The sequence below is a fragment of the Lathamus discolor genome, chromosome 6 (assembly GCF_037157495.1).
Source record: "Lathamus discolor isolate bLatDis1 chromosome 6, bLatDis1.hap1, whole genome shotgun sequence".
NCBI classification, from domain to species: Eukaryota; Metazoa; Chordata; class Aves; order Psittaciformes; family Psittacidae; genus Lathamus; species Lathamus discolor.
In genome coordinates this window covers 91,981,216-92,005,759 of record NC_088889.1, presented here as the reverse complement: position 1 = coordinate 92,005,759, position 24,544 = coordinate 91,981,216, and the positions used below count along the sequence as shown (strand labels likewise).

Below are 24,544 nucleotides of genomic sequence, written 5' to 3'. Positions count from 1 at the left end.
GAGCGCACAGTGATTTATTACCTACAGCCTCAGCATATGCCAGAAATGGCTTTTAGTGTCCCCAAAAGCTGGAAGAGATGGTCCTTGAGTTTCTTACCTATTAAACATGTACATACACACACACACATAGAATCATAGAATAGTTAGGGTTGGAAAGGACCTTAAGATGATCCAGTTCCAAGCCCCCTGCCACGGGCAGGGACACCTCACACTAAACCATGGCACCGAAGGCTCTGTCCAACCTGGCCTTGAACTCTGTCAGGGATGGAGCACTCACAACATCCCTGGGCAACCCATTCCAGTGCCTCAGCACCCTCACAGGAAAGAATTTCCTCCTTAGATCCAATCTAAACTTCCCCTGTTTCAGTTTGAACCCGTTACCCCTTGTCCTGTCACTGCAGTCGCTGACGAAGAGTCCCTCCCCAGCATCCCTATAGGCCCCCTTCAGGTACTGGAAGCTGCTCAGAGGTCTCCACGCAGCCTTCTCTTCTCCAGGCTGAACAGCCCCAACTTCCTCAGCCTGTCTTCATACGGGAGGTGCTCCAGCCCCTGATCATCCTTGTGGCCTCCTCTGGACTTGTTCCAGCAGTTCCATGTCCTTTTTATGTTGAGGACACCAGAACTGCACACAGTGCTCCAGGTGAGGTCTCACAAGAGCAGAGTAGAGGGGCAGGATCACCTCCTTCGCCCTGCTGGTCACGTACATACATTCACATACATACATACACACACCCCACATGGACACCCCCATCCTGGGAACATTTGGGGCTGGCCAGGATCGCTGCAAAGCAGCACCGGGAGCTCTTTGGTCCCCACAACGCAAAGGCAGCACAGAAAAAGAACACCGTGCCCAGAGCAGAGGCCAGCCTGGATTCACATCCCTCATCCGGGCTCCCAGCAGCTTGGGCTGTGGCACGAGGGTGTCATCCAGACCCCTCTGCAGCTGGAGAACAGGGCCTGGCACCCCCAGAGCTCACATCGAGGTAAACAGCTGAGGATAAACGAGGTGACTTTTCATCTGTTCGTGACATCACCGGTGGCTGCTGCGACCCCAGCCACAGGTCACGATGACATCAGGCCGTTAATGGGACAAAAGGGTGGCAACTGGGGATGATTCAAGAGCCAGGGAGGGCGCAGAGGGGAAGAGGTGGTGGCAGGAGCAGACGCCGAGTGCTGCTGTCTCCTCCCCGGCAGACTGCGAGCCGGCTCCCCGCGAGCGTGCCCAGACAGGGACAGCGGCTGCGGGCAGGGCTGCCTGGCTGGGAACCTCCTGAAATTGAACTAATTGCATCGCCTGCAAATCACAGCGGCAGCGGTGACACTTTGCTCTTCTCCAGGGGTGCCGAGCGCCTTCATGAGCGTTAATTAACTGCGGCTCGCACAGCGCCTGCGGGGCAGGCGCAATTAAAGCTGCAGAGAGCGGAAGGCAGCCCCGCGCCGCACGACCCGGGACCTCTCGCAGGTGCCCCGGGACCGGCTCCATCCCCGGGGTGTGATTACAGCCCGGGGGCTCCCGCTCCCAGGACTCCACGCTCATTAACCACCCCACCGCCTGCGCACCCTCATCCGTGCTCATCCTGACTCCCGAGAGCGAACACCAAAGACGGGAGTAGTTTTGCTAATAAACAGCCGCTGGCTGCAGCTCTCGGTCCTGCCCGGCGGCAGCAGTGTCCGTCTGTCCTCTTCTCCTGGCTGCCCCGCTGTGTCTGTCCCTCTGCTCCTGCCTGGGACACCCGCCCTGAGCAGCCCACGGGCCCTGCAGCAACACATCGGGCTGTTCCCGGCTCCACATCATATGCTGGGCATGAGGCAGCCTTGCAGAGGTAGGAGAGGTCCGAGATGCTCTGTGCACTCAGCTCTGCATCCCTGTCCTCTCCCCACCAAGAGCCACAGAATCCCACCCAGTCTTCACTCCAGCACTGCTCTCTGTGGAGCAAGGGTGGGGGGAAGAAGCAGAAAAATTCACAGACATGCACCTAAATAAAAGTGAGTTTCCCAAAAGATGTCAGCAGCTCCTTAGTATTTGCTGGCTGATCGTCACTCCAGCTGGTAGGGAGAGTGGCTGCCAGCTGCCTACAGGAAAAGGAAGATAGCAACTTCCTCTCTTGCCTCAAGACCTGCATTGGCTCATCCCTGGGCACTGCTCCTGGCTCTACAGAAGAATGGCTTCTTGCAGTGGGTAGCAGGATGGCAGCTAGAGGGTCAGACACAGATTGCTGCCCTGTCCCCAACAGGAAGCAGAACTGCACATCCAGCCACAAGATATACAGGGGTTTGCTCAGAAATGAGCAGCTTTGCTGGTCTCAAAGTAGTGGAACTGGATATAGCCTTCTGCATCACAGAACCCCAGCTGGGATGGCTGCCCTGCCCCCAGAGACCATTCCCTTCCTCCAGCAGCCATCAGGAAGCAAAGGATAAAGCCACCCAGCCGCACACTGCCCTGCACTGGGTACTGAGCTGGCCTCTCTCCTAATCCTTGGGCTGGGGATATTTGAGATTATTAGGGAGAAATACCCCACATATTAGGGAGCAATACATTACCCCTACAGGGATGCCCTGCCCTGTGTCCCTGGGGACCTGCCTGTGGCCAAAAGCAGGGTACTGGGCTCAGTGACCTTCCCCATAACGACCACTCACCAGGGGTCCTGCCCTCCCTGCTGCTCAGCCACTGCCATCACTCCAGCACGAGGGAGACTTTTTGTACAGAGCAGGGATGACTGCTACGAATGTCAGCTTTAATAGCAGACTTCACCTCAGCTGGACAAAAGAGCTGTTTGCCCTGTGGCAAAGCCAATGCAGCTGAGCTGCACAAACTCACTAGGTCAAATCTGCCCATTTGCAACTTGCTCTTTCTTAGCACGGGGAAGAAATAGTTATTTCCGCTAATTACAAGTTAAATGCCAAATAAATGCCCTATCCTTTATGGTAATTGCAATGTCACTGAGTGATTAATGCCTGCTCTACACGCTGAGAGCCTGCACCACATTTGCAGACCGTAATACTTCAGCTCCCCAAGTCACTAAACTCTGCATAGTCTCCGTCCCCATCAGCCCACCACTGCTGGGGCCTGGGGAGACAACATGAAGGGTGGGCTCCAGATGTGCCAGAACATGACTGCAGCAGGACTCATGACAAAGGATGTTCTGCACCAGTGTCAGGAGCTGTGGCTATGCCCAAGACATCACCTAGCCCCAGAGTTACCTCTGGTCATGATGTGATGCACTGGGCTGCACCGCCTGCATGCCATGCACAGCACCGTCAGCTGTGTGCCACGCACAGCACCGCCTGCATGCCATGCACGGCACCGTCAGCTGTGTACCATGCACAGCACCGCCTGCATGCCATGCACGGCACCGTCAGCTGTGTGCCACGCACAGCACTGCGTGCATGTCATCCACAGCACCGTCAGCTGTGTACCATGCACAGCACCGCCTGCATGCCATGCACGGCACCGTCAGCTGTGTGCCACGCACAGCACCGCCTGCATGCCATGCACGGCACCGTCAGCAGTGTGCCACGCACAGCACCTGCTGTGTGCCATGCATAGCACTGACTGCCTGGCCCCTGGCCCACAGCCTGGTTTCCACGGCCCTGCAGAGAGCCCGGGCTCCCAGTGCGGTACCAGACCTCAGCGCCAGCCCTGGCAGCTCCACATCCCTTGAGCACACAGTGCCCATCCCAGTGCGGCGGCCACAGCCAAGTGCCCCATCACTGGTCAATACAAGGCTGAACATTAAAATTGATTCCGCAGCCGATGCCACGTTCCAGCAGCGCCCAGTGCCCTCCTCCCCATGGCTCTGCAAACTCACTGCTGCTCTGTACCCACCAGCCAGGCACCGGCGCTGAGCCGCTCCCGAGAGGGCGGCTGCAGAGAGAGAGAAAGGCTTTCAAGTTCAGTTCTATATGGATATCAGGGTCTCCAACGGTGACACTTGTTAATTGCATTTTAGAGAATAACAAAAGGAAATTCTAGAGAAAAGCTCAGCACTTAGTCTCTCCCCCTCTGGTTTTTCCCTTTTTAAAAGAAATAATCTTTTAAGCATTAAAAAACTCCCCAGCGCTGCTGGTACAAATGCAGTATAACCTTGAATTATATGTAGCAGGGCTGGCTTTCATTATTTATTAGCAAGATCAATTAGAATATTCTGTTTGCAGAAGAATATAATCCAATATGTACTTCAAGCACTAACAGCTAAATATATGCTTATTTAAAAATCAATCTAAAAGTCAAGGTTTCCTTTGTAAATCCTTACTACAGATTAAAAAAAAAAAAGCTTTGAGTGTTACCACCTGCGGAATGCTGTAGTCTCAAGGAGACAGTTATACATATTAAAACATCTCAAATGGGAATTGATTGTAAAGCAAACAATTGCTGAACCCCGCCAGCACAGAGGGCTCACGGCTAGCTGGAACGCAGGAAGGCTGCGTGGCTCCCATGGATTACATCCTGGGAGCCAGCCCAGTGCCCTGTGGGGAGCAGGCATCAGCCGCCCGCCTCCCGGCGCACCGGGGGACACCGTGGTACCCAGCTCCATCAGCACCGGGGCTGTGCCGGCCATGCCACCGACCCGCTCGCAGCATCGCGGCAGAGGCCTGTGTTCCGTTGCCTTGCCTGGGCTGACACGGAGCCAAGGCACCGCCTGCCAGCCCGGCGCAGGAGCCGCAGTGTCCTCGCCCTTCTCCCCCAGCTGCAGGTTGCTAAGATTAATTGTCATGTATTATTTATTGACCTCAGCCGCGACCTTGGCCCGGCACCGCTTCCTTCGCACCGCGGCGCTGGCGGTGACAGGCTCCGGCAGGACAGGGCAGGGGAGCACCAGTGGCAGGGGGCAGTCAGTGTGCCTGGCCCCAGCCGTGCCATGGGGCTGCCCCACAGCCCTTGAGATGGCCCAGCTGCCCCATTCCCACCCCATACAGCCCTTCCTTGGCCGTACCAGTGCCTGCTTTAATCTCTCCGTTGCCACAAGCCAGGCGCGGGTGTGCTCAGTGAACATCCAGGTTCTCCCTCTTCCTTCGGCTCTTTCTCTTTCGTCTTTCATTTTTAAATCTTATCTCCAGGTAAAGAGGGTATTTGATGGGATCAAAAGGTGACCTTTAACAAGGTGAGCAGAGCCTCAAACGATATCCCTGCAAGTTCGTGCGCCCCGGAGCGTTAAAGGGAGCGGTTCTCTGATCTCCTGTTCCTCGGTGGAAAAGTTTCACAGAGATCTCTGCCAAAAGTCAATGCAGCAGGAAAACTTCCTTAAAAACCCAGCACCCAGAGCCAGGCACCGGCTGGCCTCTGAGAGAGGGATCGTTAAACACTTCGGAGGTAGCTCTTTCTCTGCTCAGCTTCCCAGTCTCTTGCCAATTCCCGGGTCTAGCACATTCCCAACTATCCCCATCTTTCACTCAGCTAAATAAAACCACTCCAATGCCTGTTAGGAAAAGCATTGCCGCCCTGGAGGGAGGGCAGACAAAAGCAATCAGGATGCTTAGAGAGTGATTAGTGGGCTGGAAAGGCATCCAAACAGAGCAGGGATGGAGACCCCGTGGCTGTCTGCTGGGTGCAGAAGACACTGCCCTGGGACCCTTCTGTCCCCATCAGGCCTCCTCAGCAGTGCTGTACCCTGCAGGGGCCCCTGCTCCTGCTGGTCATGGCAGCGGAGATGCAGAGAGGGACCAGCAGCATGAGCTGGTGAATGGCAAATCCCTTCCGGGGGGGACTGGGCTATTTGACCTACGAGCCGGGGCTCACCCCAGCCCTGGCCGAGACCACAACCTGCAGACCTCTTCTAAGCACCTTGTGAATAAATTCCAGGCGGGAGAACAGTCTGGGCTAAGGAATGATGTGGGCACCTGGGGATGTGGCTCCTGAGCTTCCACTGTGCCATGAGGTCAACTGGCTGCAATGCCAGCTGAGACAAGGAGGCACAGCAGCACAATGTAATCAGTTCTAAGTAACGTTAAGTTTGATGGCTTTGTAATGGAAAATAACCGCTTGAAGGTAGTTGATACGGCTTCAGGTCCTTAGGACCTTAGCACAAAAGGTGTAAGAAAAGCAGAATAGAGAAACAGGACCTGGGGATGGGGAGTATCCGGGACTAGCAAATGTCCAGGGTGGGCACAGTTAAACTAACTGGTAAGTAGAAGGACAGGATGATTGCTATGTTTGTGGTGTTAATGAACCCATTAAGCTGGTGTAAACATATACTGGGGAGTATGCAGGACTAGATGTCCAGGATGGGCACAGTTACACTAACCGATAAGTACAAGGACAGGATGACCGCTATGTCTATAATGTCAATTAAGCTGGTGCTTCAAAGACTGCCAGAAGTTATGAAGATTGTTGGGAGAAGGACCCTTAAGGACCACCATCACATTGTTGTATGCATGCGGGAAACTTTCTGGAAAATGATGTAATTCATGTGTAGCTTCATAAATACATATGTAGAAGAGAAGGCTGCATGGAGACCTCTGAGCAGCCTTCCAGTGTCTGAAGGGGGCCTATAAGGATGCTGGGCAGGGACACTTCATTAGGGACAGTAGTGATAGGACAAGGGGTAACGGGTTAAAACTTAAACAGGGGAAGTTTAGATTGGATCTAAGGAGGAAATTCTTTCCTGTTAGGGTGGTGAGGCACTGGAATCGGTTGCCCAGGGAGGTTGTGAGTGCTCCATCCCTGGCAGTGTTCAAGGCCAGGTTGGATGAAGCCTTGTGTGGGATGGTTTAGTGTGAGGTGTCCCTGCCCGTGGCAGGGGGCTTGGAACTGGATCATCTTAAGGTCCTTTCCAACCCTAACTATTCTATGATTCTATGACTCTATGAATGCCCAGTGACCATAAGGACGGCCTGTATAGCAATACGGCGACACACGTTAGGAGGAGCTATCCCCCGTGTCTCCCTGCGCCGCAATAAAGAATACCTGCTTGTCAGCTTGAAACTCTGTTGGCGAGGTTGTTCCTGGAGTTTTCTCAGAATCACAGCTCAGGGGAGCAGGGGGAGCCGGAGGCCGGGCTGTGCCGTGCTCTCCAGCAGCAGCCCACAGCCAGCACTCGGGGTCCTGGGGTCACTGGTGGTGATGGGACCCCTGTGCCACCACAGGGCAAGGGGCAGGGCAGGGGGTCCCTGGGCTGCAGCGGAGCTCAACGGTGCTCCCGTGCGTGGCAGCGCACCCGGGGCGAGCGGGCAGAGGGGAGCACTGGGCGGCTGCAAGGAGCCCGGTGTTCATCACTTCCGTGCCACCGCTCACGAGTGCAGCAGCGCCCAGCCTGCGTCGCTGCCAAGCACCGCGCGCTGGACCGGGGCACGGGTGACCTGCCCTCAGCATAGCCGAGAGAGCAGGTCCCTTCTGTGTCCCATTCACATCCTCTCTGCATCCCCACGCCTCCGGGTAGAGGGACAAGGGACACCAGCTCTGGATGCTCCAGGATGGGATCCACTGCACCATGCTCCCAGCCTCCTTGTGCACGCACATCCCCACAGCACCTCGTCACAGGGATGGCAAAACCACCACAGGCAGGCAGGCAGCCAAGGGGTTAAAGTGCCTTGTTATTCCTTTCATACCTGGGCTCCACTTATTTGCAGACTGAATTTCCCAGAAGCCCAGGCTTTTTACTAGTGGATTGGCTGTAGAACCATGTTATTATAGATTGCAAGTTCCTTAAAGGTCAGATAGCACAATACAATTGAATCATATTAGTGAGCATAGCGACTTGGTATTTTACTAGGAAAACCCATAAAGCGGATTGTTTGTTGCAGAGAAACATACGATGTATAATAAACTCAGTGTAATTGTCTCCAGAAACAAACAATCAGTTTAGGAGAAAGCAGCTCCTGTGATCGCTTGCCCCGGATGCCAGTGGAGGGTGTCAAGTGCAGGTACTGCCTGTCTGCACTGCACTGCTAGGTTACAGTACCCAGATGCACTGCACTGTTAGGTTACAGTACCCAGATGCACTGCACTGTTAGGTTACAGTACCCAGATGCACTGCACTGTTAGGTTACAGTACCCAGATGCACTGCAGAAGGCCTGGTAGGGAAATAAACAATTTCCAAGTGTATTGTTGAGAGACAAATATTCAATACCTCATTTAATGTATGGGCTGCAGTTAGCGGTTAATCTAGGACAATGCGGAGCGAGCTGTGTCTCACACCGCTATTAAGGAAACGCAGAATTGATTGTGAGGATGATTGAAGATTTCTGAGGAGCGCAATTCCCAAGTCCATGATGACCCCTCCTTTTTTTCTAATTTGTCTGTAATCCACTCAGACAAATCCTTTTATCACGTTTATTTCCTTTCCAAGTTACAACCAGTGTGATTAATTACTTGACTTTGCGGTCCTACTTACCCTCCTGTACACTCTAATTTTTCTTCCTTTTAAAATGGTCTTCCATGCCAGACAGACATATTTCCTGTTTAAGCTCCTTCACTCTGTCCCAGTGAAACTCGCTGTTACTGACTGATTCCCCTGGTGAAGGGTTTCCTGGGCCAGGACCAGCGGGCACCCATCCCATCCCAGACTTCGTGGAGGCAGCGGGTGACCCGCTACAGCAGGGCTCGGGTCTATGTCACGGGGAAAGGAAAAGCACAAACCTCTTCCTCCCAAAGCTCAGGCACTTGTCAGCCCCAGGGGGGCGCAGCCACTGTGCCAGCCTGGAAATTCTCTTTTGGGTCTAGATTTAATCTCGTAATGAAAAGGAAATTGGAACCAGCACAACTGTTTCAGCCTTCCCCAGACACAGAGAGGAGGAAAAGTAATTTAACACACACACCCCCCCTCAGTTTGAATTCACAAAGCCATGTCTCCTCTCATCCACCCTTAACACCCGTGTCGGCCTTTTGAGGCTCCCACCTCTGCCCATGCCACGTGCACCCTGTCCCAGCCAAACACATACAGAAAAGCAATCAGGTCTAAATCCAGTTTCCTCTTTCTACCTTGTCGTTCTCTTCTCTCTACATAGATGCTCTTCAGTGTTGTAACTAATATGATTTGTGTGTAGCGCAGTGTGAAACAAGAATGATTTATGGGTCTGTTAGCAGTACACGGCTACCTGACGCCATCTCAACCCCCCGAAAGGGCACTCCAAGAGCAGATTGACGAGAGGGCTCTGGCATTACGTGTAATTATTTGTACACCCTGCCCACATAATCACTGTTATTCGGCTCTCACGATGCCTGCGTGCTTTTTGTACGCCACGCTGGGCTCTGCTTTGGAAGAAAATAGGACCAGGACCTTTGACCAGCTCCAGCCCAATGCCACACACCAGGCACTGCCCACACTGTTTCCATGAGCTGATCTGCTGGGTTTAAATTGGTGTTTTCAGATCAACTTGTGCCTCAGCTAAACCCAGTACTCTCAATGCTCAGCCTGTGCATTTCATTACCAACAGCTGATGCAAAGGCTCTGCACTGATCCAACCCAACTCTTTGAACCTCTTCAGAAGCTTGGCACGTTCAAGGCCAGCTCACAGTGAGTAGGGTGACAAAGTCCTATTGGAAGTCTTTAGGATCAGTCAAATTCTACCTGTGGCTCTGAGAACAGTTCTGTCAGTGAGGATCCTGCACCTCTGCGCTAGCAAGTGCCCTTCATTAATGCTTAACGCAGCCCCAAGTACATTCCATGTCCTCCCTGGCTTGGCAGCCTGCCCCTGCGAAGCAGGGCAGAGGATGAGCAGAGCCCCCTTGCCTTCCTTCAACATACAGCAAGAAGCCAAATGAAATAATGCAAGAAACTCATTTTAATACCACAGAGGGAATTGTTTTATTGCTAAAGCAGCAAATAGAACTAATTGAATCCACTGGAAAAAAAATAAAGGAGTGAGGAAAGGAAGGGATCGGTGCAGTGCACAGACAGAAAGGGCAAACTGGAGCCTGAATATTCATGGACCCAGAAACTGCAAATCCGTGAATGCAAAATATCTTCATAACTGATAATACTGCCAACGGCGATGCATGCACCGTGTTCTCACAGGAGCTGGCACTGTTTGCATTTACAATATATATTTTTTAAGCAATATTATGAAACAAATTCTCTGGTTCATTAAAGCTGCTTTGCACCTCCCTGGTACAACAAACCCGCCCGGAGTGAGAGCTCTAGCTGGAGCAATTCCCAGGCACAATTCAGCACAGCGTGAGGACGGGCATGGCACGGTGCTGACACTGCCTGCATCCTGCCGGTGTCCTGCCAGCGGGTGGGCAACAGCCCTGCAGAGCCACATTCAAGGGCAACGGGCACCCCAGGACAGTTCTGCTGCCAGTCAGGGACAGGCAGCTCCTGCAGGACCAGGCTGTGAAGGCAGCTGAGATCCCCGTCCCTGTGAGCACAGTCCTGCACGGCTGGGTTGCAGAGCTGGGGCGATCCAAATCCCATCACTTCCCATTGCACATGCTGCCAGTTAAATCTGCCACAAGCTTTTAAACTCACTGTTTCCAGTGAACCTTCATTTTCAGCGACAACGTATATATTCATGTAGGAGGCTGCATTTTAATTAAGACAGCATTCATGTTCTTCATTACAATACTAAGTCATCCAGCAAGAAACACCAAGGACATAACTCCTGTTAATGAAGGAGTTACATACTCTGCACTGCACGTTTAAGCACAGAGGACCAACATACAAAATTACATGAGGTGCAAGGGGGTTCTCTGGGAGAAAAACTGGATTAGAAAGGCAATTTATACTCTGAAGTTTCACACAACATTCATTCGGCAGCACCACCACAACTGCAGGCCCTGAATCTGCATCCCAAAGGCATCACAAACGGCCTGTGGTACTGCAATCTACTACTTTCCCCTAGGAAAACCCAACTCTGGTCTCAGGTCCCCCCACCCGTGCTGCTGTGGAGTGCTGCACACCCCACATTAGGGCAACTCGGGGCTCAGCAGCCCCTGGGGTCACAGGAGGATGCAAGGTGAAATCCAGCTCTCGGCAGAGCCCTGGCGCCAGCATCCCACATCCTCACCCTCTGGGCACCGCAAGGGGCTTGAGGCTCTCCTCCGCCTCGCTGCGCTCCAGCATTAGCAGAAGTTAACGGGGGCACGGGGGGAGCGGCGCCGGGAAGCGGCTGCCTCGGAGGGATGCGGCCGGGAGGCTGAAGGCTCCGCATCCACGGCGATGCGGGGACCCGGCTCCTGAATGCATTACCCCGACTGCAGTCAGCCGCTTTGAACTCAAGCATTAATAAACAAGCTCCTTCCACACGCAGGCAAGGGGAAGGCACTTTTACATCATTGCCTATAGCAAAAAATGGCTGAGGAATTTCTGTTCGGGTTCTCCAGATGAACCGGTCCATGGCGGAGATGGGCTCCCACATGGTGGATGGGCTCCCACAGAGACAGCCCCATTCCAAGAAGAGAGTGTTTAAGAGTATTATGTGGGCACAGGGTAAAAGTAACACACTTTGGTGTAACTTCACCAGCGATGGCTCTAGCAGAAGCCTGTTATGATCTGATAACGCATTTCCCCTGGTGCTACTCCAGCCTCAAGAATTCCAGGTTAGTTTGAGCTTTAAATCCATACCAGCTCTTCCTTTGCCATTAATTGTTAGGCTATTTGTATTACATGTTTTACATACCAAATAGATTCCAATTTCATGGTGGGCTAGACTGCAGAAATGTTTCTTTTAATCTTCTTAATTCTAAAGTAGTATCAAACTTTAATATTTTCTAATGGAGTATACATTTACTCACATCTAACAATATCACTACAATTTAGGAGCAATAGAAGTCAAGCTCTCGTCTGTATGATAAACTTGCAGCTTTATTTCCAAAGTTCAATCAGTTAACCTAGGAGAGCAATAGCTTCCCTACAATGAGTAACGATGCAGAATAATATTTAGATAGAGATAAACCCTTTTTGCATAGGAAATTGCATTATGATTTGCTGGGTCTAAGAAATTCTCAGTGCTTTAGTTTACCAATGAAGTTATTGCCTCGGGCATTCTTCCAGAGTGCTTTGATTTCTTTTGGGGGGTTTCTGGAGGATTTTGACTTGAGTAAGGAGCCGTTATTGTTCCTGATCCAGGCATGTGCAGCAGCCTCGGCAGCCTCCCTCCCATGCGGCGGCACAGGCAGAAGAGCATCCCAAGAAGCAGATGCAAGAGAAGACCAGAGCCCTCTCTCAGCGGGGACCAGGGTCTCTGCCCCTCATGAGGGAGGTCTGGAGTCCCTGCTCATGGTGCCAGGGCGCCAGTGCTGCCCTCAGCCCCCACCGTCTGTCCCATCAGGCCCAGCTCCTGCCGAGACTGATCTGAAATCAGACTCCTGTGTCCATTTTCCCAAAGATTGGTCTGAGAAGCCGAGATGGAATTCCACCTATCTTTTGACTGAGATGGGTGGGAGGAGTTGAGATAAAACTCCAATGGCAATTCCCTGGGAGAATCCTTGCTTCACTTTCTACCTTTTTTTCCAGCCTATCCTATCACTATCCCCTTTATTACAATAATTTCCCTTTTTTATAATAACTCTCGTTCTGTAATTTGTAATAAACTTACCAGTCGATTCTGGTACTTGACCTCATTTGTGCCTTAATTTCACTCTTGGATCGTGAACTGGAACAGGGTCCGACACTGGGGTTTTCTCCTAATCGGACCCTGACAGCTCCCCAGAGACACATGTACACGGTCATACCAGCAATCGTAGCAGATGCCTGGCTAGCTTGGATCGCTCCTTTTTGGCCAGACGTTTAATCTGTCTGGGGTAACTGTTAGCGAAGAATGGCAACCAAGAATGCTACAGGAGCTGCTCTCCACTGACAGGCAAGTTTAATCCTCTCCTGCCCACGGCACAAGTCACAGCCAGCCCCAATCACCACACCAGATATCACACCTCCCCATCACCCCATCCAGCTCCTCTGGAGCCTCTTGAGCTCTGGGCTGCAGCTATTTGCCTTCCTGGATGATTTTAGCAGCTCGGGTAAAAGAGGCAGAGCCTGTTCCTGGGGTACCTCTGTGCCTCCCATACCACCTGGTGCTGTCCCCTGGCCCACGGAGCAGCAGGGGTGGTGGTTTGGGATTAACACAGTTCAAATAAACAGCCCAGAAATGAGATCGGAGGGGAGAGTGCTGACGGTGCAGGTGAGCAGCTGCCGGATCAGTGCTGCTGCTCCCCAGGGGACAGAGCAAGTGGCGATGGACTGAAGGCCAGTTTGAGCCCTCCAGCAGCAAGGGCTCCAGCATCCATGGGCCACCACTGGGATTTCACAGGTCAGCGCTCTGGAGGCAATAAACAGGACTGGAGCCCAGTAATACCCAGGTAATGACCTGCCCCAGGGGTGCAGCTCCTCACACCCACAGATGAGCAAGGAAACCCTTTGGGAGCCATGGGGATGGAGGGGCAGGGGCAGCAGCTGAACCCCCTGGGGACAGCCAGGGAGCCCCAAAGCCTCTGTGGCTGGTGCCTTCTCCTCGTTGGCCTCGCACAGGTTGGGTGGCTTCGTCTGTGCCCTGGCTGGGCCATAGCAGCTTGTGCTGGCAGCAGAATCCAAATGTGAATTGAGCGCAGCCCTGACGCTGACTTTCCATGGGCGCACTCCCTGCTCAGCTTAATGATATCAATGTCCATCAAGAACAAATACAGAAAGGGCAGAGCTGAGGCTGAAATAAAGTTATTTGCAGATGCGTATGAAGACTAATAGAAAGTGTATTATATTACTGCGCCCATCTCAATGCGAGATGAAAGGAAATATGCTCTAAAACAAAGGAGAGCTGCAAATTCAGGCTCCCAGAGCAAGGTTGCTCTGCTCAGATCCAAAATGATTACCTGCTACTAAAGGAGGGGGCCATGTCCTCTCCAGCCTGGCTCTGGAGAGAATGGAAATCAGATTTTGGCTTGAAATGTGTTACAGCAATCTCAGTAATACAAAATAAAGTCTGGCAGCTGGAGTTATTTTTACCCAGAGCCAGTTCTGTTTAGTAGGTCTGTGCCTATAACTGATGTCCCTTTGCTATTCTATTTCCATTCCTTTGGTCCTGCTGCCTCAGTTTCTCCAAGGCACTGACAAGATTGGAGCAGGCAATCCCAGGTATATTTTGAGAGGACCCTGCATTATTTAGCTGTAAAAATCAATTGTGAATTTTGCATCCACCCTCAGCATTTGGCCTGTTTATGTTGCCAAATAAATTCTTTAAAGAAGTACTGTACTTCACAGGAGAGCTTGTCAAGGTAAATACCTTCATTTACATAAAATGTGACTAGCAATTGAAATGTTAAAGCCATAAAGAGCAAGTTTATGATCCATCCTTGATGCTTGGATGTATAATATGACAAGGGGGAAAATTGTGTGCCTTGCAACATTTACTAAATTGGTGTGTTCACTCTGGGGATGCAAATGGGAGATCTGAAAAAACACGTTGGAGGGGTTTTGAGGTTGTTTTGGTTTATTTTTTCTTCCTTTTTTTCCCCCCCATAAATATGAATCCTTTCCACATCTTTCAAACAACTGGGTTTTAAACGCCCTCCTTCGGCTTGGAAACAGCAGCTGCCTGAATGAGCAAAGAGAGGGCCAGGCAGGGACTGTGTGCAAAGGAGGTCCCTGGCACAGAACCAGCCTGGTTTGGGTTGGAAGGGACCTCAAAGCTCCTCCAGTTCCAACCCCTGCCATGGGCAGGGACACCTTCCACTGGAGCAGCTTGCTCCAAGCCCCATCCAACCTGGCCTTGAACACGTGGGGCTCTGGGGGATGCTCACCTTGGCTCGGGGGGCGGAACAAGACCCCGACCACGCACCGGTATCCCCTGAAGCAGCTCAAAGCCCTGCTACCTGTGCAGCTGAGGTGTGAGAAGCTGCTCCCACAGAGATGCCTGTGCCCCTTTGCTCAATCACAGCAAGAAATTGCTGCTTAGAAAAGACTCCTATAACTTACCATTTTCTTTTTACCTTTTTAAAAGGGAGGAACACCAATCTAAACTACCTCAAACCCTAAGTGTTACTTTAAAAAGTAAATAAACAGGATAAAATGGACTGCTGCCTGCAGACATACCACAGTGAAATGATAATATCCACACTTAACGCTCTGGAAAGTTTGACGGTTCATGCTCCTCACCGTAGCCCAGTACAAACAGGCAGCCATCCACTCTTACTCGCACCCTTCGCTATTCATTGAAACCACTTCAAGCAAAAATCATTTGAAAGAAATTACCTGTGTGTATTGCACCATGAGCAGTGAGAAATGTCCCACATGAGCCTCTCCAGCCCCCAAAGCAATAAAATTTCTGCTGAAGTGCATGATAGAGAGTAAGGGAAAAGAAGTCCCCATGACAACAAGAGGCAAGAAAAAGCCATGAAAAGCAAAAGGCTCTGACCTCTCTCGATACACGGTGTCACCAATTTGTACTGGAATTTTCACTTTGAAAATCAAAAGCCTTTGTCAATAACTTCCTTTGAGAACCTGTTGCACACCTTTGCTAGTCTGGGCTTTGAGCAGAGCAGAACGAACCTCACTAAATTAGGAACCAAGCAGGGTCAGGCTCGTCAGTTAAACCCATGAACACAACCAACTGACTGTTTGCCTTCCTCTTTTCCAAGGAGCTGTTTTTCCTCAGGCCTATTTTGGGATTTCTGTAGCATCTACATGCTTGCGGGATGCTGCACTCACACACGGAGCGAAGCTCACAAACTGTAACACTACAAATAACACTTAATCCATTAATAGCAAAGCACTGCAGTGTCTGTTTAGTGGATTATTGAGCAAAATCTCACAGAAAACATTCTTGAAAACACAGTGCAACAGTTGGAGCATTTCAAGCACTATGCCAGGTCCCTACATGCTCCAGGGATGCTCTGAGAGCATCTCTGCATCCCTTGGCTGGTTTTCTGAGCCCTGGGTTCATAACTCTGCTGATCACAGCAGGGCAGGACCCAGGGGCTGCGGTGGTGGGACATGGCCATGGAGTCCCCTACCCGTGCTACCTCCCCCCACGCTACACACTCAGCTGCAAGTGGTTTACACAGCAGTGGAAGCACTGAGCAGCTCTGCAGGCTCTCCGGCCCCTCACGCTCCTCACTCCTTGCAAGAAGAGCAGGCACAGCATGGAGGGGCTGCGGGCGCTGTGAAGAGCTGCCATTCCCATGGCTACAGTCAAGTAGCCTGTGGGTAACCATCATCAGGTGATAAAACACTGCAAACAGGCCTGCATCACTCCTGCAGCCCATCCATCCCCTGAGCTGAAACCGAGCAGAAAGGCTGGGAGAAGTCTGCTGCCCATCAGGGAGCAGGGTGGTCTCCACCAGCCAGGAGGCCCCCAGCCCTGGCACACAGTGAATTCACTCCTTTAGCTCTGGATGTGGAAGAAAACCCGTGCCTGATACTGGACTGACCTCTCTTCAGCCCCCAGATGGGTAGGGCACAGAGACAGCCCAGGCAAGACCTCGGCCCCTGCCACAGCCTCCAGCCTGGGACCCGGGTCAGCCCCGACCCTGCACCAGCCTCACTGGGAGCCAGACCTCGGCACCAGTGGGAGGCCAGCGCTGTAGGGGGGGGTGTGCGCTTCCGAGTCGTGGAAGTCTTGGGCTGGGAAAACCAGCGCACAGGTAGGATCTAACCCAGACTGAAAGGTTTAGGACAGGCACAAGGGGACAAGGTGTTGAAAGAGCTGTGACATGGAAATGCTTGTAAAGTCTTCAACCCAGATTAATCCTGATGCATCGGATCCGGAGGAGAGAGGGCAGCTGAGTCACCGCATTTCAGCAAAAGCCAACTCACAGCAGGTCCCAGGGAAAAAAAAATAGAAATAAAAAGAAATCAATACACTTTCCCTAAGTTACGAGAGTGCGGAGGGCACTGTGCGCTGGGGAGGCCTTTTGCAGAGAAATACAGCAGTTCCCAGCCTTCGGCAGTGGTGCCACTCATTAGCAGCAAGCCCCGATCTATCCATCCGCTGCAGGTGTTCTGTAGTGCCCATCAGCACAGCCTCGCAGCATGATGGAAGGGGGTTGATTTTCTGAATACCCCAAGCAGATCAGAGGCACAGGCACTACCCAGGCACACAATTACTGCTCACAGCGAGGGTCACACCGTGTGGGACCGCAGCTGAAATGGCCCCAAGCTATCGCTGTCCAACAGCTGTTAAGGGATGCTGCAGGGGGGTCTCATCACACTTGTCAGACACGGCAATAGCAGTGAGGAGGATCAACCGCGGTGCACAGGGACAGCCTCACCACGCAGCCCCCAGGGCAGTGCAGGGGGAGCTGAGCCCATCGCAGCAGTGTGTGACAGGCGCTTCCCAACACCAGCAATAGTGCCCAAAGGGGTACAAGTGTGAGCACTGGCTCCGCAGCCACAGCTGCTCCTTGGAACCGCTGGCTCCAGAGCACGTGTTTGTTACCAGGAGAAGAGCTCCCTGTCACGGTGTTACCCATGATTTGTATGGGGGCAGCAGCTCACAGCACGAGGCACAGGCCTGACGGTTAGCGAGAGCGCTCCAAAAGACCCAGACAGGCAGCAAAAATAGCGTTAGACATGCAAACCACTTCATTGCCTGTCATGGTGACTGCTCCTGCACTGCCTGCGATGGGGCTGCTCCACGCAGAAAGCTGTGCCCCTGTGTAAGTGCTTAACACACGGAGGCCTAGGGCAGAGCAAGAACGTGGTCTCATTACAGACATTGCTGCAGCTTCTCTGTGAAGGCTCCACCGACAGGGAAACAAGGAGTAAAGCGGTGTGCAGGTACACGGAGAATTGAACTCCCGATTATTTGGAATAATCCTCAAATAAGTGAGCTTGAAAGCTCCACAATTTAAGTCCACCACTATCAGTTGCTCTCTTTGCATTGTGGGGATTATATTTTCGTTAAAACCGCAATTTTGTTTTCAAAATACTGTTACAAATCTCCAGTTTTCTGCTAACCACAGGATGGCAAAAAAGCCTTGAAAGTGTGGACAGTGCTGAAGCACCACACGGCGCTGAGCCTGTGGGTGGGAGCAGCGGACTTGGAGCACTGAGCTATTCTACTGTGCTCAGAGAGCTCTGATGCTGAAGCCTGAGGTCTGAAGCACCGACCACTTCTCATATTCACAGATATAAACTGAACTCCTTCCGTGCTCAGAGGCCTCCAGGTCCCCCCATCATTCGGCTCAGAAAGGCTCTCAATTCATTTCCAACTGCAGGACAGCTCAGGGCAGAGTTCATGGCATGGGACATGCCCACTGAGGCACGAGCATCACACTGGAGAGAGCATATCCCTGTGCAAAAGGCTCTGGTCCAGCCCTGCTGCATGTGAGGGTCACCCCATGCCTGGGGTAGGTGGGCACTGAGAGCTGCCCTGGGCACAAGAGGGAGCAGGAGGATGCTCAGGCACTGCCTGGAAATCAGCAGCGGTTCTTGCAGGGAAGGACAGTGCGTCCCATCATTTAGAAGGAAACAGCGGGTAAAAGAGCAGCCAGCAACTTCCAAAGGAAAGGCAGTACCGGCCCCTGGCCACAACCTTCATCCACAGTGGGACCACATCCAGGCACAGTGAAAGGGATGAAGTCAGCAAAGTTCATCACCAGGGATAATATTTACTGCTAGGTACCAGTGTCCCCAACTCGAGAGAGCGAAGAAGCTATGCCAGTAACACACCAGAGAGAAGCATTGCCAGCCTGCTAACAGAGGGAAAGGTTAAAAGTCACTTCCCACTCAGCCTTTAGCACACTGCTTAACAGCAGTCAGCTTACATTCTGCGTTAAATAGACACACTAGGAGATTTATCAACGAGAGTTAATGTACACGGGGGTATTAAGTGCGGTTTAAGGAAAGCGGCATCATTGCACTTGTCCTTCAGACAGCCCAACACCAGGATGTGCAGAATCACAAATTACAATTACACAAATGATTCTGGCAGCACGACACCAACCAACTGAAACAAGCCTTCGACCCAGTGCGCATAAATACGTGTGCCGGAAGACCTCGGGTCACTAATTCCCACATAAACCCTGACCGCAGAGCCAGAACACAGCTTTCCCTAAAGGATACTGGGAAAGCAGCACAGGCTGGGGAGAGCTGGCACTGGGGCTCTGCTTGCACCACAACTTCAGCCTCTGACTACTGTCCCCACACAGACCCAGGCACCGGGCTCATAGCTGACTGTCCCAAGACAGCGAACCCACAGCACGCAGCATGGGACACATGAGAGGACATGATAGTGTTTGGGTGCTGCCTTTGTCTTACGGGCAGAGAAACCAAGCTGGGGAAGCTGCTTCTCTTCCCTACAGCTCTGCCGGAGCAGAAGACATCCTCAGGACTGAATGACAAGACGAGGAACTCCAGGGGCCTGCTCTTCCCTTATTTCACTACATAAGGGAAAACCTGACAGCATTAAAAGCTAACAGTTTATAAGGCATACAGAGAAGTGTTATGTGCAAAACGTAAACAAGGTGGCTGTAAGGAGATGCTGCTATAAACACGTCAAGAGCTGCTTCTTTACTTCAAGAAAATTGGTATTTTTGTGGGTAGGAAACCTCTCCAATTAGCAATCCTGGGCTGCAGCTGGAAGCAGGCACCTTGGGTGAGCTCAGTCAGGGCAGGAAGGAAGAGCTGCCGGTGGGGATGGCCACCTTCCCCCTCCCTTGTGCATGTACAGCACCGAGCGCACTCGCCTCCTGTGCCAGGACAGCAGCCCGGTGCCGGTGTGGCTCTGGGGGAAACCTGTCGCTCCTGGAGGTGCGGCCACCAGCACGGGTGACCTGGTGTCCTGTCCCAGCGAGGCTGACAGGCGTGTGCAAGGAGAGGAAAACACTGCTGGGGTTGGGAAGGTGTAGAGATGGCTTCAGGTGAAACAACCAGGGCACGTTCTCAAGCCACAACAGCAGATACACAGCAGCATAATCGATCATACAGCCTATATACACAGCCGGAGAATGCACCCCAGCCTCCTGTGCCCTGGACCTTCACAGACCAGCCCTGACCCAACGCCTCCACCAGCGCAGCGCAGTGCCTGTGCTGGAAATGAGCTCAACAAACCCCAGAGCTGCTGCTGCAGGGAGGAAAGATTTCACAATGCATCTGCGAAGGAAAACCTGTGTGTGCCTTTCACTCCACGAGAGGAGTTACACCCACTCTCCAGCCCTTTCCTTGTAGCATGACTTAGAAGATGAAAAGGCAGCTGCTTGCCATACTCAGTGCTTGATCTTCTGCCTATTTTGAATAAACCCAAACCTTTTTATATGCCACTTTCTAGCCTGTTCCAGCAAGTTTCTAGACTTATTTTTCAAGGCAAACCTTTCCTGCAAGAAAATTCAGTGAAATAAGATACTGTGTCTGAAATGATACCTATAAAAACAAGCAGCACAGTCAGTCCTTTATTCCTTCCCCATGCTGATAGAGCACACTGAGCACACTCCTGGAGACAAACACACTCTCAGGGCTGATGTCCACTTTGTTGAAATCCCCCCCCCAAAAATCCCTTAGCATTTCAACACAGCCAGGCAGATACTGGAGCAAATAAGTGTTATGAAGACTTTGCTTCCACAGTTGCCACAGAAAATCGCCTGGAGTTCCTCACATTTAAATGCCATTGACATGAAGACTGTGTAGTCTATTTGATACAGAGTGACCAGATAATTCAAGCAGTAACTAACTTGCTGCTTCTATTTATTTTCCCTTCATTTCAGAGCAAATACCGTACTAAGTGCAGCAAAAAGAACTTCACCAGCCCAGCCATAGACTGTTTCTTAAAAAGAAACTAGTATGGGTTGCTTTTAACGGTAAACTGCTGGTACGTTGCAGGTTCCACGGATGCCCTGCGTTTTTAAAAGCCAGAGAGAAAGCCGGAGCCCTCAGAGTTCATTGATTTGCTAAACCTGCCAAGGCACTTAACACTTCATTACTGCAGCCCGCTGTTTTCTAACAATCAGGGCTTCTAGCAGAAGATTCCCTTAAAACGTTGCCCTGAGTCAGACAAGAACCCGTAGAGGCTTCTGCACGGGTAATACCAGATCTTGTCAATGGAAAAAAAAACTTTCTGACGCGGAACTTGTTGAATAAAAGAGTAAATCTTATTTGCGAAGCGAGCCCTGCAGCTCCTATGAAGGCAGGCTTCCTCCGGCGCTCGGAGCCGCGACCATCCATCCCCGAGCCACTCGCGATCTTGTGTATTTCAGTAATTATTAATCACTGACCCATTTAGATGCGGTTTACACCAAGCGCAGTGGCTCTGCCAGGGTCTGCCCGAGCTCTCAGTGCACGGCACTTAGAGGAGGATGTTTCCGCACATCTTCTGCCCTCACACGAGAACGCCGCATTCCAAATCACCACCGCGCCCAGGCGAGGGATCCACGCGAGAGCCCGGCCTGCCCCGGCTCCGCTCCCGTCGATTCCCCGCGGACCCACGCACCGGTCCCGGGCCCCACTGCGCCGTGGTCCGGGCCCCATCGCCAGCCACCCACCGGGGCCAGCCTGGGGCAGAACCGGGCACCCCCCGAGCACTGCGGGACCCCCGGCCCCGCCTGCGCACGGACACCCCGCACACACACACCCCGCGCCCCGGCGGCCCCGCGCTGCCCCGCAGCTCCCGCGCCCTCACCTGTACCACTCCAGCCCCTTCTCGTAGTTCCTGTCGAAGAAGTGGGGCTCGGTGCCCACAGCGCGCACGTCGGGGTGCGCCCGGATGGCCTCCAGCAGCGCCCGCGTCCCCCCCTTCTTTACTCCGATGATGAGAGCCTGCGGCAGCCTCTTCTCCCCGTAGTCCGGCGTGGTGCTGCTGCTGCTGCCGCCGCCGCGGCTCCCCGGGCTGCCAGCCCGGCTCAGCTCCTCGTCCGTGGTGCTCGACTCCTGCGGGTCCCTCTCGAAGGCTCCGCTCTGCGCCGTGATCACCTCCCCGGGGGCCAGCGGCGTCCGCGGCCAGGCCCCCGCCGCCCGTTCCTGGCTGCTGTTGCCGGCCCGCGCCGGGGCCGCCGAGGGGTCCGGAGCAACGGAGCCTCCCAGGAAGCCGGCGGGGGAGCGCGGGGGCCCCGGGAGAGCCGTGCCAGGGAGCGCGGCCGCAGACCGCGGGGTCGCCGTGCCGGGGAGCGCGGCCGGGGAGCGCAGAGCGCCCGGGCCGGTGCCCCCCATGAGGCTGTAGCACAGGTAGGTGAGGCAGAGGGAGAGGCTGCACATGCAGAGGAGCTTCCGCGCCGGGGGCACCTTAGAGCCGCGCCCGCCCGGCACCCCCGGCTGGGCGGCGGGGGGGGCCATGGCTGCTCCCCGCTCCTCGCCCCGGGCACCGGGCGCACATGGTGTCAGCCGCCGCCTGGCCGCCCCCGCCGCATGGGGCGCCGCTGCCCTCCCGCCCCGCCGCCGCCGGTGGCGAGGGGGAGCCCCGCATGGCACGGTCGCCGCCGGCCCCCGCCGGGCACCGGGGCGGCCTGGGCTCGGCGCGGCTGCGCTCCGGGGCCGCGGGCTCCGCGCTGCTCCCGCCCGAGTTCCTGCTGCTAAACTTTGTGCCGGGTGCGAGGCGGGAGCGCGCTCCCGGCGCGGGGAGAGGAGGAAGAGGAGGGAGGGAGGAAGGGGAGGGGAGGGCAGGACCCGCCCCCGCCGCCGCCGAGAGCGCGGGGAGCGCGCCGGGGCCGCCGAGCGCCGCTGCCGATCGACACCGCGGACAGCGCCCGTTCAGCACCGCTGACAGCAGCGGGGGCGGCCGGGAGCGCGGGGTCCCGCGGGCGGCCCCGGGCACGGCAGCGCCGGGCCGCGCAGGGCACCCCCCGGCTCCCCGGGACAGACCCCGCGCCCCACAGACTCAGCCGCGGGGCCGCGTCCTCCCCTGCCAGCGCTCCCGGCAGCGGAGAGTGCGGGCCAGGGCGGCAGGCAGCGCCCCACGGCCTCTGCCAACTCTGCTCCCCTCCCTCAGCAGAAACCGCCGTGCTGCAGCTCCTCGGCCCCTTGCCCTGCCCTGCTCCCCTCCGCTTCCCCCCCGTGCATTCTATACCACCACCCTCCCAACCCGCTGCCCCCCGCCCACGGCTCCTGCCGAAATCCTCCAGCTCCCCCCGAGGAACGTCCGGACGAGCCCTCTGGAACAGCCCCTTGCAGCAAGGTCTCCTGTCTGTGGCCCTCTGAGACCCAGGAGCAGGGGGGAGAGGCTCCCCAGGGCAGCCTGCTGTCTCCTGGGAGCTCGGGGAGAGGTGGCAGACCGTGGGCAGGGGCAGGAAGCAACTTCTTTGCGGGTACGGTGGAGCTAAGGGCCATTTGCAGCAAGGGGGGTTCATAGTTTAGGTGCCAGGAGCTGCACTAGTAGGTGAGACCAATTACACCCTCACAAGCTGCTCTTCCAGGAGCTCCATGCCTTAGCGTGCAGGCTGGGGCTGAGTCTCCCTCCTCACAGTTTTTCTGGAGCAGCCACTACCTCTTCTCAGCTCCACATTTTTGGCACTTCCCACCTCCAGTTCTCAGCTTTGGCTTTTGGAAGGATTTTTATGAAGGGAAGAAATGCTTTAGTGTCTCTCAGCTTCCTCCTCTCCCTCATTCTGGGATCTCCCAGGAGTCTCTTCCTCATAGGTTTTGCCCTGTGACACTGGGGCACATCACAGCTCTTGGCATCCTGGCCACCATGGTCCCCCCTGCAGCAGACCAGTGCTGGCATTGCTGTAGTACAGAGACGAATTGAGGAGCACAGCCATTGCTAATGCCCTCTCAATTAAACCAGCAGCAACCTCATCTTCTGCACCTGAACTGCTGCCCCCAAACCACCAGCATCTGAATGCTGCAGATCACCCAAAAAGCCAGCACCTGATCCTCATGGCAGAAGCTGCAGAGCTGCCTGTTGACGTGTGTGAGGGCCACTGCTGGGCTTGTGAGCAGGCACTGGAAAAGTGCAGAGTACATTTCCAGCCTTGCGTGGCTGTGAGCACTGGTGAGCTGTGAGCAGGAGTATTTGGAGGCTGTCACCCTTCTCTGCTTTGGGAAACTACAGAGCTGTGCATCCCATCATGCAGAGGTGCTCTGGGCAAGGGCTGGATGGGAGGAAGCTGGCAGAGCTCCATCGTACTCCCCCAGCTGATGAGCTAGATTTCATGGGGGAAGTCCAGGGATTGCTCCAAATCTTGCTGTTACTGCGTGAACCTTAGGGGGAACACAGAATCATACAACGGTTTGGGTTGGAAATACTGAAAGGCCGCAGTAAGGTCTCCCCTTCAGGAGCCTTCTCTTGTCCAGGCTGCCCCAGCCCAGCTCTCTCAGCCTGCCTCCACAGCAGAGCTGCTCCAGCCCTCGCAGCATCTCCGTGGCCTCCTCTGGACTCGCTCCAACAGCTCCATGTCCCTCTTGTGTGGGTGCCAAAGTGGATCAGGACTGCAGCGGGGTCTCCTTGGAGCACAGCAGAGGGGGAGAGAGAAGAAGGTGCACTTGATCCTGCTGTTTGTGTCACTGATGAAGGTATTCTCTAGGAGGACCTGCTCCATGATCTTCCCAGGCACAGTATTGAGGATGGCAGGTTCCGAGGGGCCCCCTTTCTAGCTTCTAGAAAAAGGGGCGCAGTGTTCCCCCCTTTCCAGTCCCAGGGAAGTTCACCTGACTGCCAGGACTTACCAGATATGATGGAGAGAGGCTTGGCAGATACATCAGCCAATTCCCCCAGCTCTGGGAAGATCATGGATCTCAAACCTGATCTCTT

At 54.0% G+C, this 24,544-nt stretch overlaps 1 protein-coding gene across 1 annotated transcript in view; it reads right to left on the bottom strand.

Moving 5' to 3' along the window:
• HS3ST4 (heparan sulfate-glucosamine 3-sulfotransferase 4) overlaps positions 1-22,216 on the bottom strand; it is a 61,359-nt gene extending 39,143 nt beyond the window's left edge. The window contains exon 1 of the mRNA XM_065685000.1: positions 21,482-22,216. Coding sequence (XP_065541072.1) covers positions 21,482-22,131 — 650 coding nt within the window. The 5' untranslated portion in view covers positions 22,132-22,216. The remainder of the gene's footprint in view (positions 1-21,481) is intronic.
• Between the last annotated feature and the right edge of the window lie 2,328 nt (positions 22,217-24,544).